Source organism: Quercus robur, chromosome 7, assembly GCF_932294415.1.
Source record: "Quercus robur chromosome 7, dhQueRobu3.1, whole genome shotgun sequence".
In the NCBI taxonomy this organism is placed as follows: domain Eukaryota; kingdom Viridiplantae; phylum Streptophyta; class Magnoliopsida; order Fagales; family Fagaceae; genus Quercus; species Quercus robur.
In genome coordinates this window covers 15,100,395-15,116,080 of record NC_065540.1, presented here as the reverse complement: position 1 = coordinate 15,116,080, position 15,686 = coordinate 15,100,395, and the positions used below count along the sequence as shown (strand labels likewise).

General features: G+C 30.9%; 2 protein-coding genes across 3 annotated transcripts; both read right to left on the bottom strand.

Annotated features, from left to right (window-relative positions):
- Nucleotides 1–80: 80 nt before the first annotated feature.
- On the bottom strand, nucleotides 81–4,127 carry LOC126692437 (BAG family molecular chaperone regulator 4). The gene is made up of 4 exons (XM_050388053.1): nucleotides 3,696–4,127; nucleotides 2,196–2,452; nucleotides 1,965–2,111; nucleotides 81–492 (listed from the first exon to the last, which is right to left on the bottom strand). The coding sequence occupies exons 1-4, from the start codon at nucleotides 3,937–3,939 to the stop codon at nucleotides 298–300; spliced, it is 843 nt and encodes a 280-aa protein (XP_050244010.1). The 5' UTR covers nucleotides 3,940–4,127; the 3' UTR covers nucleotides 81–297.
- Nucleotides 4,128–7,666: 3,539 nt separating this feature from the next.
- On the bottom strand, nucleotides 7,667–8,998 carry LOC126692434 (uncharacterized). 2 transcript variants are annotated; one of them, XM_050388050.1, is made up of 3 exons: nucleotides 8,547–8,998; nucleotides 7,951–8,033; nucleotides 7,667–7,853 (listed from the first exon to the last, which is right to left on the bottom strand). In XM_050388050.1, the coding sequence occupies exons 1-2, from the start codon at nucleotides 8,970–8,972 to the stop codon at nucleotides 7,959–7,961; spliced, it is 501 nt and encodes a 166-aa protein (XP_050244007.1). In that variant the 5' UTR covers nucleotides 8,973–8,998; the 3' UTR covers nucleotides 7,667–7,853; nucleotides 7,951–7,958. The 2 variants fall into 2 exon arrangements, with proteins under 2 accessions (XP_050244007.1, XP_050244006.1); XM_050388049.1 differs by having other exon boundaries at nucleotides 7,667–8,033.
- Between the last annotated feature and the right edge of the window lie 6,688 nt (nucleotides 8,999–15,686).

Genomic DNA, 15,686 nt, shown 5'->3' with positions numbered 1-15,686 from the left:
ACTAAAGGAAATGTACAAACATTCATTGGCAATCACATGTACCACATAAGAGATTGAAAAATGAATGCAGAGATCAAAACTTGTAGAAAAGCAACTTGACCATGCCAAGGAAATTGCAAATGAACCAAAGGTGGGGTAAATTACAATTGTTTTCAAGAAATTTAGTTCCCTTACTTTCATGAGTTCTGTAACACAATGCAAAAGGAGAACTTTGAATGAAGCACCCAAAGAAAATATTCTTTCAAATTTACGTTCCACACCTTGTTCTATAGACCATGCTGTAAAGCACATTTTAACCTAATCAAATTTTTCCCAATCCTCAGTTACTTTTGCTGATGATGATGAGGTTGGGGCATTCAAGCTTCCAACTCCAGAGTCAAAGGTTTCCCATTTGGTTGTTACTGAGACAGCATTGCTATTGTTGATATTTGGATTGGAGTTTCTGGCCTTCACGCTGTCAAGTTTCTCCACAAAGTTTTGGACACGACGTACCTGTCCAAGGAAGTTAAGAGATGATGCAACAGCCTTACAACAACAAAGCCTTAATCCAAAATTTTTTGAGATCGGCTATGGATCCTCAATAGATTAATTAAGGTCAGTCACATGTATTCTTTTCTTCCATTGTATTCTACCGAAGTCATACTCTCTAATACTTCCTTAAATGACATGTCCTTTTTTATTGCTTCTATGAATGTTATTTTTGGTCTTCCTCGAGCCTTCAAATACTCAAATTCAAGGCTATTCAAGCAAGTTCATAGTTCCATAAAAGCTTAAAACCTAGCCACAGCAGTTTTACATGCCCAGTCCACTAGTTGCAAGAATCAAATTTTTAACAAAGTGTTAGATGAATCAAACCTATCAGAAATATACAGTCGCTTTGGTTCACAACAATAAACTTCATTCATTTAAAGAAAAAATGACGTGACTTCCAGTTTCATGTGTCCTAGACACAATTCTACCATGAAAGATAGTGAGTCTTACTGAATCTAATAATGTGACCATCAAGTAATCAATCAGAAATACAGAGTTAACATATATCGCAAGCAATAGCCATATCATAGAACTTGAAGACAGGTATTGGATCTCTTGCCAGATCATCATTATAAAAAAATGCAAAGAAGCAAAAATGCTACTGCAACAAATAGAATACATACAGCATATATATAATACACATTCAAAGATTTTAGCCCCCCATCCCAAAGAGAAAATAAAGGATTAGCCCAGGATGAAGATAAGATTAATCTTCTCAGTCTAATTTGCCAGCAAGTGTAATAATTTGTTCGTGCTTGCACCAATTACTTTTTTAAAAATAAATAAATAATAATATTTTATGAGAATGGAGGATATACTTCATGTACACAGGATGGTTACACAAAATTCTCCTAAAAATTACATAAACACCACTTGTGTTGCACCAATTACAACTTATTCCAATATTTAATGCAACAATGGTTCACTATTAATGCAAAATTCCACTAATGTGGAGATTGGAGAACCCATTATTAGAACATTGGAGTAGCCGTTCTCAACAAGTTTTAAAGAAACAGAACTACTAGCTCTAAAATGCAATGAAAAGTATTGAATTAAAAAAATAATTACGACTAATACAAAACGACTTTAAACTGGGGCAGGTTTCTTTTTGGTGGTCATTGTTGTTTACAAAAATGGCTATTATTAATTCTTTCAATATTTTTTTTCCCTAAGTCTTTCAATAAAAGTCTTCTGATACATATACACACATTTTCAATATGTTTCAAAGCACATCTTCAGATGCATGGCACAACATAATATAGGATATGAGATGAAATACACATTAGCAACAAGGATCACATGAAGTGAAACATTTTATATGTTAACTGAATCACAATAAAATATAAAATAAAAAATTATCATCATGACTTAAGAATTTTTAATCCACAAGTAAAAACATAGTAACATTTCTACTGACAACATAGAAAACTAACCTCAGCCTTCCGTTGCATTTTTGCTTCTCCTTCAGCCTCAATTCCATCCAATTTCAGTAATTGCCTCATAAGCAACTCTGTCAATACAACAAATTCTTTCTCCTCAACTTTTGTCCCACCATTCACAGCCCCTTCCAAGACAGCCACCTATGCAAAATAAAATAACCTAAGTGAGTCTCAGTTGTATGCAGCATTCAACAATAAGTGGTTTCAAAGGAGATATGGACTCACCCTTTCCGAAAGCTTATCAACCTCTGCTCTGACTCCTGCAACTGCTTCACATGCCTTTGAAATCTCATTATTTTTTCGTATCTCCTCAAGCTTCCTCTCTTTGCTTGCAGGGTTCTCCAAAAGCAAAATCTTCGACCTATCCTTCACACCTGCAATGTGGAGATGCTCCTCATCCTCTTTCTCTTTTCCCCTGAACAAGAGTCTCTGGTCTTTAGACTCTAAACCAGTTTTCTGGACAACAGCGTTCTTTATATCCCCTGTCATTAACGAAACACTTAACGCAAACATATATAAACTTCAATCAGAATAGATTATAGTTCACACTGGTTGCCTAGAAGGTTTCAAGTTATAGTTTTACACAGACATACACCAGCACATAAAAATAAACATTTGCACTCAGAAAAATAATGATATAATCAACTAGAAGAAAATACAGATTAGCAATTAAAAATTAAGAAAACCATTAAAAAAATTATGCAGCAGAATAGAAACTTTCCCAGAAAATACACATGGAAACAGGTAGAAGGGCACATCTAACTTTTGCGTACGATTGTTAGTACACCAGTTTTAGGGACTACATGAGTGTAGAAGAATTCAGTTTGCAATTCTCACCTCTCTTACCTTTATGAGAATTTCTAGTACGATACTGAAAGTTTTCACAAGAAAAAATACAATAAAATCATGATAATAAGAGCACTACATCTTACAAGATAAGCATTACAAACCAATATGTCAACTTTTTTAAACACAAAACAAAAAAGTTATTAATTAATTTATGTTGCATTGTGGCATCATCACATTCATTGCTAGCTCAGTTTGTTGTACAATTACTATTTCCTTTTGACATTTTCCTTTCACAAAGAGTGCCACTGGGGACTGAAAATTTTACTTCATAAACATTACATATTAAATACAAATAAGGAAAATGCTAACGCTACTATCAATTGTACTACAAAAACCTTACAAATTGATGTGTCAATAAGCGCGATTGGTGCCATATCAACAACATAAAATACATTTTTTATTTACTTATTTTTTTGTGTTTAAAAAAAAAAATATGATGATGAGATGATCATCTTGGCAAAAATTAGACGACAATTAGAAACCAATGTGGACTCTTTGATTGTGCTTCAACTTTGATTAAATTAAGTTTAACTCTTCGTTCTAAACATACACACAAAATGACCATATAAAGACCATTTTGTTTCTCTTCCCAAAAAAAAAAAAACCATTTTGATTACTAACATTAGATTTTAAGAAAATTTTGATAATACTTTTATAGAAAAAATCAAAGTTGTCAAAAAAATCTGTTAAATTTTCCCATTTACTAAAAAAAGCACACAAAAATGTCAACAAATACGAGCTTGAGTACATATCAGAGCTAACAATAATGTCAAATCTCAACACTTCCAATTCTCTCAGCATAAATTAATAAATAAAACCCACAGAATATATAAAAATATAAACACAAAGGAAGAGAATAGAAGAAGAAGCTTTTACCAAAAGTAGAATGGGCCGGAACATGGAGAACGTGGTGGGCCGGGCCGTGGCAGACGGTGACCTTGATGGTGGGCCCACCTGTGGATTCAGCAACAGCAGCTGGGGCAGAGGCACCATCATCAACGACGACGTCGTCTCGCTTCTGAACTAACATGCCGCCAGGTCTCATCTCCCACTCGATCTCCTCATTTTCCTCGACGTGAGACGACGCCGTTGGCTGCTTCTGGTTCGAGCTCTTCCTCATCTCGATTCGAATCGAACAAAGAAATCCCAGAGGAAAAGTGTAGGCCTTTTTTTGGGATGTTGATATGAGAGCTTTCTGTGCAAAACAGTGACTGGGTTTGGAGTTTGGAGTAGAGAGAAAGAGATCGGAGAGAATTGTGAAAGCGTTTTGTTTTTATATATGGAACGGTTGGTCGTTTGAGAAACGAGAATATGTGGATGACCTTTTTTTGTTTATTTCCTTTTTGTTTGTACTTTTGTACCGCGCATATAAAAATTATAATAAATAATGTGGTCGGCTCCGACTCAATAATGGATTCTCACCAAAACCGGTGAAAAAGACAACTATTGAGATTGAGAGAAAAATCCTAGTTAAAAAAATTGTATATTTGATTTGATTTTTTTTGTTTTTGTTTTGGATAATAATAAAATATAAAAGTTATTATAATCATCATGCGGATGAATAATGTTTTACGTGTTAAATGGGGATCCCACGTGTGTCAACAAAGTTACCTTGGTTTCATAAATTATATATTTTGTTAGGTTAGTATTTTTCTTTTTATCTATCAAATTAGAATAATGACTTTTTAAAAATATTTTAAAGTTAACAATTTTAAGACAAAGTCAAACATTTAATGAAAAAATGTTTTACTTTTTTTTTTTTTTTCAATGAATGCCTTTTTTTCTATAAAAAAATGCTTTATCTTTGGAAAATTGGTGAATCAAATTAAAGAAATAATAGATTTTAAATGCCCAAAGTTTAGCCACGTTCAAAAATATTAAAATGTATATACTATAAATTTCTTTTTTATATAGTTATTTCTTTCACGTAACTATCTTTATGTTCATTCTTGCCAAAAGACTTGTAATTCAATCAGTCGATATTTTTTAGTATTTTCAATGGAGATAATCAACATTCAAATCCTCCCTCTCCTATTGTAATTAAAAATTTAAAAAAAAAAATCTCCATGTTCTCATATTTCCAAAAATTAAATTTCTCAATACCATAATTTATAAAAGATAACTTGTGATCTCAACTACTTCTTGTTTCCAAAACAAATTTTCATATTTATAAACAATAACCATTCGAGCAAAGTATAAGACATAAATAAATAATAAAAAATAGATAAGGGAAGTTTACAATTAGAAAAAGAAAGCAATGATTTTTTTATTGAAATATTATAATTTCTTAATGGAAAAAGGTTAGTAAATAATTACATATCTTCATAATGGAAAAAAAAAAAAAAAAAAAAAACCACCGCACATCTTTGGTGCGATAGTCACTCCATAAGTATAAGTGTTTGTGGGGTGTAGAGTGTAGAGTATGAGGAGTAAGGATCGGGATTCAAGTTTCTAGAAGGGAGTTTCACACACATATACACTTAGATTAAACTAGAATAGAAATTTTATCTTATATAAAAAAAAATAGAAAAAGAATAATAAATTTAGACCAAAGTATTAAACTAAGTATATTTTCGTCTCTTAATTTAATCTTTAATTTACTTTTTGAAGTGGATAATACGTTTTTTTTTAATGAAAAATAAAATCCTTTTTACTATTTTATCTTTTTCGAAAATTCAAAGTATTTATCTTGTACTTTGTCCTTTTTTTCATATACATCTTGTACTTTGTGATGTTGTCATTTACTACACTTTTCTCGAGTTCTGATGAAACTTGTGGACTGTGGTTTAGGAGTCGAAAACAAGAACGCAGTTAAGGGTAGGCAATGGCCCAGCCCATGAACAATGTCTATTGGGCCTTCAATGAACTGGACAGATGGCCCGAACTTATTGAGCTTTTAAGAAGTATTGGACTTTTAACAAGTTTTTAATGGGCTTAAAAAATTTAATACTATAAAAAAAAAAAAATCATATGTCACAAAACATAAATTGTAAAATTGAACTATGAAAGATGCTTCAAAAATCATTGAGTAATTTTTATTGATTGGAATAAATTAGTATTAATGATACCTGTATTTGTATATAATTAATTACAAATATAGAACTATAATTCTATAAGTGTATGAATATATGAAAGAGATAAAAATAATGAGACGTGAAAATAGTCTATAGAGAGTTTGATTTTTTTTTTTTAGAGAATTTCAACCTATAACGTCCACTCCTGTAAAATACCAATAGATTTTTTGGTGTATGCGGAAATTAAATCTCAAATCTCTTGTTCAATCATCAGACTTTATCAACTGAGCTAACTAGAATCTACTAGAAAGCTTGATATTTGAAAGAAAATTTTAACGGTGATAGTACTTTTTTATATATTAAAAAAAAATCAAACTATAGAATATATGTTAATAATGTATAACTTAAGAGTCTCTTCTCCTTCACGTCACTAGGAGGCTAATCTTTTTTTTTTTTTTTTTTTTTTTTTGAGAAACTCTAGGAGGCTAATCTAATTAGCGCCTATGGGTAGAAAATGGCTATATGCTGTTTAAGTTACCGTGATATGGAAAAAATGTAAAGGAGCAAAATTCAATTGGGCTCACATTTATTTTCGGACTAATTCAAGTGAAAGTGGATGAAAATCTTATGACTAGTTTGGATGGAAGAAAGAATAAAGGAGTAGAGAAAAATTGACTGAAAATTAGCCATAAATCTCCCCTCAAAATATGTTATTTAACTTTTCATAATTATTGAATTTATATTTTTGCCGACAAATTTCTATCCCTCTCTCTACTTGATCAGGACATGAAAGTAAAACAATTTTTCCCCCATTGCCCTTTCTTTTGTAACCAAATGGAGGAATTCTTCCCCTTTTATTTTTTATTTTCCTCTTTTCCTTCTTATTTCCAAAAATAAATGTTTTCTTTTCCCTTTCTTTCTCATTTCCTATCCATGCAGACAAACAAAAAGGTGAATTTTGGTTTGGTCCACCTGAAAGTGTTTACCCCATTTCCATTATCTTCTTTCTCATTTCCTATCCATGCAACCAAATGGGACAAACAAAAAAGTGAATTTTGGTTTGGTCCAACTGAAAGTGTTTCCCCCATTTCCATTATCTTCTTTCTAATGATTTTACATTCTCTCTTTATTCCTTTCCTTTCATTCCTCTCTCGCTCCATCCTTGGAAGTGCCAGGGCTATTTTTACATCACCAAGCATGGATGCACAGCAAATTTCAATTACTTCACAAATTTTTTTTTTTTTTTTTTTTTGATTTAGTAAATTGTGATTGATATACAATAAAAATGATATTAATAAATATTTAATGTGAATATGATATTGTCATAAAAAAAAATGTGAATATGATATTGTTATAAAAAAAATGTGAATATGATAGTGTACTAATCATTCTAAAACTTTTTTTTTTATAGAGAATTTTAACCTATGACGTCCGTTCTTGATAATAGCTCTTTATTATCAGAACAAGACACTAATCAGTTTTTGGTGTAGGCGGAGATTAAACCTCAGATCTCTTATACAACCATCAGAAACTTTACCTGAGCTAACTGGAATCCACAATCAGTCTAAAACTTATATATTAAAAAAATATATATGGTCTATAATATTTACATATTCATTTTCTTCTTTCTTACACTTTAACCAAATAAATAATTTTTCTCTCTTTATTACTTTCCTCTCATTCCTCTCTCTCCTTCCATCTTAATGAAGTGTTAAAGATTTGCCAGGGCTATTTTAACATCACCGAGTATGGATGCACAACAAATTTCAACTACTACTTTCACACACAAAAAAAAAAAAAAAAAAAAAAAAAAAAAAAAAAAAAAACAACAACAACAACAACAACATTATTGGGAAATACATTATTGGGCTAGAGTATAAGCTCGACAAGAGTCGCAGCAAATCGAGCCAAATCGCAATTACACGAGTTAAAAAGAGTATATATAGTCGTATAAAACGCCAGTATCTGTAAGATCTAGAGACTGCGATTTCTAAAATGTCAAAAACGAAACCAACAACATCTGCAAGAGAAAATGCGAACTTTACAAAACTGATACTAATTAATTTCACATTCGAAGAGCATATTAGTAAATGTTATTGTTGCGTCCAAAGTAATACTTTTCCTCTTAGAAAATGGCCACCAAGACCGCCTCTCCCAGCACATGCCCTTCAATCGCCTCCAACAGCTTGTCCTTCGTGACCTATAATAATTCAGAAGATTTAAAATCAAGAATAACCTTGCTTTTTTTTTTTAATCAACAATTAAAAGAAACATGTTAAATTGTATGGTTGGTTCTCAAACATTAACTTTTATTTCAAAATTATACTTCATATGTTTCACTTTACTCCGTAGTCTTTGATTTAAAAATTGTAGCCCCTAGCCTATACCTTCAATAAAAAATTTGTGTTCCTATCATACTTATAGATAAAAAATTCTAATATGACAAACAGAATTCATGCCATTTATAACATATTAGAGGCACCATGTTGTTAATGTCACATCGATTTCATACTTATCCAAAAAAAAAAAAAAAAAAGACATCAATTTCATGAATTTTGTTTTCCATGTTAAAATTTTTTTATGCATCAAATATGATAGGGACTTTTTAAAGTATAAGAACGAATTTGAAATAAATTTCAAAGGTTAAAAATTTTTCTAAATATATAATCTACACAAAGAATTATAGAAACCAAATATATAACCATGTCCATACCTTATTACCAAGGTGCACCTCATCATCCAATGCATAAAGTTTGAACTCGAACCTATGACCATGAGAAGGCAACTTGGGTCCTCGCCATCCAGGCACTTTCAAATCAGTGACCCCTTCTTTGATCCCAGCATAGTCACCTTCCATTTCCTCTTCTTTCCCTGAAAACCCCTCAGGTAGACCCTTCAAGGTTGGAGGAATGTTCACCACAACCCAAACAGTCCATGGCACAATTGGACCATTGGGGTCTGGTGCATCAATATCTTGCACCACAAGGGCTAGGGTCTTGGTTCCCTCAGGCACGTTGTACCATTCAAGTGGTGGAGACAAGTTTTTCTTTGCACCTTGACCTTCGTCTGTGTACTTCCTAGGCAACCTTCCTTCATGGTTTATTGCAGGTGATACCAGCCTGAACTCATCGCTAGCCATATCTACCAAAATTTGACAATTTTGCTTAGTCTTAATTGTCAATATGTACCAAATTTCTTTGATTATATAGAGCTAGTATTTTTTGGGTGTGTTATTTGGGTGACACGTGGTGTGTAGAAGTTTCATGTTGGCGTGAGAAGGAGAGAAAAGCATGGAGTGGAGACACATGGTACATAACGTGGAGCATTGTGGGGCTTTCTAGAGAAGGAGAGAGCCTGGTCACGTTTGAAACCCAAAATTGCTGCGGTACCATGTCGGGAAGGCAAGCCACGAATTTAAAAACCTTCAACCAATGCTCCAATTTCTTAACCAAATAATTACATATTCAATATGATTCATCTGAATGTTCGTGAATGGACTTTTATTTATTTATTATTATTGAAGTTCGTGAATGGACTTGGAAATTGAGATAAATGTAAAACCACATGATAAGTACCCCTCTTCACACATTCAAGGCGCTTTCTACGACCGTAAAAATCAATTTTATTTGTAATATGGAGGTGCAGTACTCCTCTTCAACATTGACGGTACTTTCCACAATCGAAAAAAAAGAAAAAAAAAAAAAAAGAATTTTATATGTGATCTAGAGGTAGGGGTAAGTATTGTGATTTTGGTTAACTGTTTTTGTAATAAATAGTAATAATATACTACTATTTAAGAGGCTGCACCTGTTTGGACCAGATTTTTTTGAGTTCCAAAATACATCTACAACTTATGTTTAAGTAGGGTTAAAACTTGAGGATAACAAAGTAAAAATATATCTTTAACTCCCACCTAAAACATTTCCTACAAAATAGGATTACTCTCCCACTAACCCACTTATTCAAAGCAACTATACGTTTGTTATTATTATTTTTTTCTTTTTAAAAAAAGTTATCTTCAAATCAATTTTTTTTTTTTAACATCCTCAAGGTTATCCAAAAATATATATATATATATATATATATATATTACAATTTATTTAAACTATTTTCTTAACTTCCTTTTAAAAATTAAAAATAGAAAAAAAAAAAAAAAAAAACACACACACACACACACCCACGTTTCTATCAAAAAAAGTTATCTACCATGTTATTAAGGTTTATCCTTTAATTTTTTTTTTTCCGTTATCTATTTCATTTTTTTTTAAACTCATGTCTAACTTCTCCTAAGTTGGTTATTTTATTATTATTATTATTATTTTTCCTCTTTTTTTCGTGCTCTCTTTTCTTTTTTCTTTTTTTTTTTCTTCTCTTTTGAATTCACGTTTCCCTTACTCATGCTCCCTTCACTTTTTCTTTTTCTTTTTCAAATCAATTCTTCTTTATTTATTATTTTTTATTAAAAATTAAAAATAGAAAACCTAATGAAAAAAAAAAAACCCACGTTTCTATCAAAAAAAGTTATCTACCATGCTATTAAGGTTTATCCTTTAAATTTTTTTTTTCCATTATCTATTTCATTTTTTTAAACCCATGTCTAACTTCCCCTAAATTGGTTATTTATTATTATTATTATTTTTCCTCTATTTTTCATTCTCTCTTTTCTTTTTTCTTATTTTCTTTTTTTTTTCTCTTCTCTTTTGAATTCACGTTTCCCTTACTCATACTCCCTTCACGTTTTTTTTTTCAAATCAATTCTTCTTTATTTATTATTTTTTATTAAAAATTAAAAATAGAAAACCTAATGAAAAAAAACCCACGTTTCTATCAAAAAAAAGTTATCTACCATGCTATTAAGGTTTACCCTTTAATTTGTTTTTTTCCGTTATCTATTTCATTTTTTTTTAAACCCATGTCTAACTTCCCCTAAGTTGGTTATTTTATTATTATTATTATCTTTCCTCTTTTTTTCGTTCTCTCTTTTTTTTTTCTTTTTTTTTTTCTCTTCTCTTTTGAATTCACGTTTCCCTTACTCATACTCCCTTCACGTTTTTTTTTTTTCAAATCAATTCTTCTTTATTTATTATTTTTTATAACAATTATTACTATAACTTTTCATCCATATCCCTTAAATTTAGACACTACTACTCTCCTGTTAGTTTTCAAATTGCTAATCCGATTTTTTTTTCCAAAATACCCCTACAGTCTATGTTTAAGTAGGGGCAAAACTTGGTAAAAATACTTCTTTAACTTCCACGTAAAACACTATCTACAAAATAGGAACACACTCCCAGTATATTCACGCTGGTTTTCAAACTCAAATTGCTTCTTCTTCAGTTCTCCAATTCTCTCAATTCTGTGTTATTCTTCTTTTCACCATTATCATCATTGTTAAGAAACTCTTCTCACTCACCTCTTTGCTTTAGATTTCACTACAAACAACAATAACAACAGCAGATAGATTTGAGGTAAGCTCTTTCTGACTTCAATTTCTCTCTCTATTTAGCCATCACACCCCTAGGTTTTTTTTTGTGATTGGAAAATAAAATAATCTCAAATTATAATAAATGCTCTAAATTAACCCTTACCCAAAAAATAGAAGAGTCTCTGAGCACGCGCATGAGCGCATGCTCAGAGGCTAGTTAAGTTATACGTATCTGAATTTTAAATAGACAATTATTCTATTTGTCAGCACCTCCTTAATTGTAGGAATCTACTTTCTCTCAGCTTCTGCTATGTATATATACATCATGATGTACTTTGTCCTTATGCTATTCTCTCTTTAACTTTCTATCTTTTTTTTATTTTTTTTATTTTTTATTTATTTATGGATCATGTTATCATGCAGTGATTTCTCTCTCTGCTCTCTCTGCTCTTTCTTTAATCAAACTTTTTTTTTTTTTTTTAGTCGTCTAAATTCATGTCTTTTTTTTTTAGTAGCCATCTAAATCCATGTCTAGGTTTTCTCCCTCAATCCCCTTATCCGGTTATCCCACATTCCCACTTCCATTTTTTTTCCCCTGAATTATCCACTTACAATTAGTTTCTCATCCACGATTTAATAGACAGTTACCACTCTTTTTTATAACAGTTTTTTTTTTTTTGTTAATTTCAAAAATAAAAAAAAAATAAAAATAACTCCCAAAACATTATCCAACCAAGCTACCATTTTCTACTATAAAAGACGATTGCAGTATATCAATCAAAATTCAAAACTAAAATTCTTTGCTTACTCGAAGACAGAAAAAGAGGTAAGTTTTCGATGAATTGCCCCAGTGCTAATTTGTTAAAGAATCTAAGTAATAGAGGTGAGAAAATTAAATTATTGATTTTAGGTATTTACTTTATGATTTTGATGTGTTTCTTAGCCGGTTTTTATAAATATTTGCACTTCCTCTCTTTCTTTGTGATAAACAGTGTAGTTGAATTGCTTCTCTATAAAAAATCTTGATGTGAAAATTTTTCAAAACTGGGTTGTTTCTATCTGATTATTAGCGCGCATTTGTTGAGATTTACTTTTTATTGTTAACATCTTCTCTCTTTGTTACAATTTCTTAGTCCTTATGAAGCTCTAAAAAACAAATATGTTGAATTGAAAGTATTGTACTTTGGGAAAAAAATGGAAGAGCTCTAAAAAACAAATATGTTAACTGGATCAGCAAGTTTATTTAAGATTTAAGTAATAAGTTGGGTTTGAAAGATAAGGGTGATGTGTTTGATGTTCCGTGCACCAATCCTTTTAATATATTCCCTATTCAAGATACTCATGCTATCAGGAGTGGTATCAATCTAGATAAGGGAAGAAGGGCCCGAAGTGCAACAAAGAAAGTGGAATACATTTGGAATGATTTAAGGTCAACCAAAGCGCAGAAGAGTGTATAGTAAACCTGCTCACATAGTTATTATAAATTAGATTCTAAAAACAGAGTTATATAAAAATTCAAATGGTTTATGTCTTTGTAAACAAAAAACAAAATTCTTACTAAATAGACTAATTTGCAGCCCTCTGTTTGTGTCTTTGTACCTTACCCCTTGGAACCATTACTTCTCTAAGAGTCTGTTTTTGATAGATAGATTGCACACACTAAGAACTCTTTGGCTTCTGTAATCAGATTCCAGGTTAGAATATAGATATTTGCAAACTTCTACTTTGTCCATTTCCTATTTTTAATATCATTTTTATTTTGAGAAAGAAGATGTAAAATAAAATATTGGGTCTTATGAAAAAGTTCCAAAATTCTTTGATAAGTCAGGTTGATGTATGCACAAATTTATTGGATTGCATTGAGTAAGCGTTGGAATGGAATATTAGAAAAGTTCGGGTGAGATTCAAACCTCACATGAAGTGGTTGTTATCTAAGAAATTGTTGTAAAAAAATTTCTTTTGTAACAAAAACTATATTTATCATTTGTATAATTCTTTGTGAAATTCAATTTATATATATTTTTTAATTATTAATTTACTACTCCATCAAAAATGTTACGTACCTTTTCTCAATTTAAAGGTAGTTGATAAATTTTAAATTTAAGCTCTTTTTAAATTTTGTTATGGATGTGTAGTAAGTGGCTAACTTTTAGGATTAAAAAACTAAAATTTTGAATTAAACAAAAATTGATAACTGTGAGCCTTTCCTTTAACCAAAAAAAAAAAAAAAGGGAACAACACCACCTAAAAACAAAAAAAAACAAAAAAAAAAAAAAAAAAAAAAAAAAAACGTTGATGCAGCATTGATCTAAATTTTAGGATTTAAGCTCTTTTTAAGCATCCTAGAGCCTTTCCTTTAACCAAAAAAAAAAATCAAAACAACCAAAATTTGAGCTTTTACCGTAAAAGAAAAAAAAATGGTAGTTACTAAATTTTAAATTTAAGCTCTTTTTAGTTTTTTGTTATGAACGTATAGTATATGGCTAAATTTTAGGATTAAAACACTATATTTTAGAATTGAACAAAACTTGACAACTGTCATAAATACTAGCCTCTAAGCATGTGCTCACGCGCGTGCTCAGAGGCTCTTCTATTTTTTGAGTAAGGATTAATTTAGAGCATTTATTATAATTTGGGATTACTACATTTTTCAATCACAAAAAAAACCTAGGAGTGTGATGAAAAATTATTTCACCACACATAATACTCATCACACCCCTAGGTTTTTTTGTGATTGAAAAATGTAGTAATTCCAAAGTATAATAAATGCTCTAAATTAATCCTTACCCAAAAAATAGAAGAACTTCTGAGCACGCGTGTGCTTAGAGGCTAGTATTTATTTATTATTATTGAAGTTCGTGAATGGACTTGGAAATTGAGATAAATGTAAAACCACAATAAGATGAACCGTTTGATTCTCAAAAAAAAAAAAAAAAAAAAAAAAACCAATAAGATGAACCGTTTTATGGGCTCACAGGCCCAAAATAACCTTAGAATAAAATTTTCCATCTTTAATATTAAAGCTAAAAAAAAAAAATTTTAACTATTAAGTCAAATAAATAAAAGTTCAAACCATAAAGTTTTGTAGTTGTCCCCATAAATAATATCACTTTAGAAATCCATTCCAAAAAAAGTAGATAACTCATTGTGACACATTCAAATAAGCTTATAAATTTATATAACACTAGCATTATGTCCGTGCGATGCAAGGTTTAATCAAAATTCATATATAAATAGTTTTTTTTATTAATTTACTTAAAATTAGATAATAGAATAGGTAATAAAAATAAATTGTTATTTCACTTTTAAGTTATATAATAAATGCTTATTGTGTAAAACTAAGACTTTGTAAAATGCATATATATATATATATATATATATTTTTTTTTTTTTTTGAGCTTTAAGGCTCAATCAATCACCAACATATATTTAAATAGAAAAACACTTGAATTTAATAATTAAAAACTATCCAAAACAATAATTGAAATCATATTTAAGTGAAAACTTCAATACAATAATTAAGAACAATCTAAATTACTAAAAATTTAAAATAATGACAAATTTTGCAAAAAATAAAATAAAATAAAAATAATGACAAATTCAAATCCACATAAGTTTGAAGCAAAGCTTACAAATTTTGCTTCATAATATTGGCAAAAAATAATATACGAAAAAAAAAGAAGAATAAATCATCTTATGCATTCTAAAACAAACATATTTATTGCACTCTTTTAATAAGTTATATATTGTGGGGCCCAATAGTTTAGGGGCCCGGCTCGCTCGCTTATGGGGAGTCCACAGGCCCCAAACTAAAGGAGGTCAGGGCCCAAGTCCAAAAATAGGAAGCCCAAAGTGACCCGAAAATACAGCCGAGGACAGCTTAGTCCTCGGCAGCCCCAAAGTCTCCCGGATTAGAGTGGAATACAAGCTAACTTGAGAGATCAGAAAATATCTTGGGGCAGTTGTCCTTAATACCCTTCACTGATATGACACTGCACCCAACAGAGCCGGATTTTTAGGCTTTATTGATCATCTCCAACAATTTCGGGATTAGATTGATGGGACAGATATCTGTCCTGGAAAGATCAACCCTACACGTGGACGAGGGACAACCAACGTAGGCTAGTATAAAAGGAAAGGTAAACTAATAAGGAAGGGATCCCATCTCACTTCCTGAGAAAAACTTCAGGAGGGAGAATGCCCGGAGAATATATGCGCATCACCCCGAAAAACCCACCGTCGGGTAACCGGAGAAAACATTAGTGCTCCTCGGACATGATCCGAGGAGTCAAATCTCTCAAGTTACAAAGGTGTAAGGCCTGAATATCCAAACTAAAGCCTTTTCTTGTTTTGGTTCATCTAAAACCCGGCCTGAACTAGCGCCCTGTGACCCAACGATGGCCTTTCAAGCCCACTCTCTACAAATGT

Coding starts and splice junctions, on each gene's coding strand:
- LOC126692434 (XM_050388049.1), bottom strand. CDS start 8,972: ATGGCTAGCGATGAGTTCAGGCTGGTATCACCTGCAATAAACCATGAA. Junction 8,034..8,546: donor AGGTGCACCTTGGTAATAAG/GTATGGACATGG, acceptor GAATTATTATAG/GTCACGAAGGACAAGCTGTT.
- LOC126692437 (XM_050388053.1), bottom strand. CDS start 3,939: ATGAGGAAGAGCTCGAACCAGAAGCAGCCAACGGCGTCGTCTCACGTC. Junction 2,112..2,195: donor TTGATAAGCTTTCGGAAAGG/GTGAGTCCATAT, acceptor TATTTTGCATAG/GTGGCTGTCTTGGAAGGGGC. Junction 493..1,964: donor AAATGCAACGGAAGGCTGAG/GTTAGTTTTCTA, acceptor TTCCTTGGACAG/GTACGTCGTGTCCAAAACTT.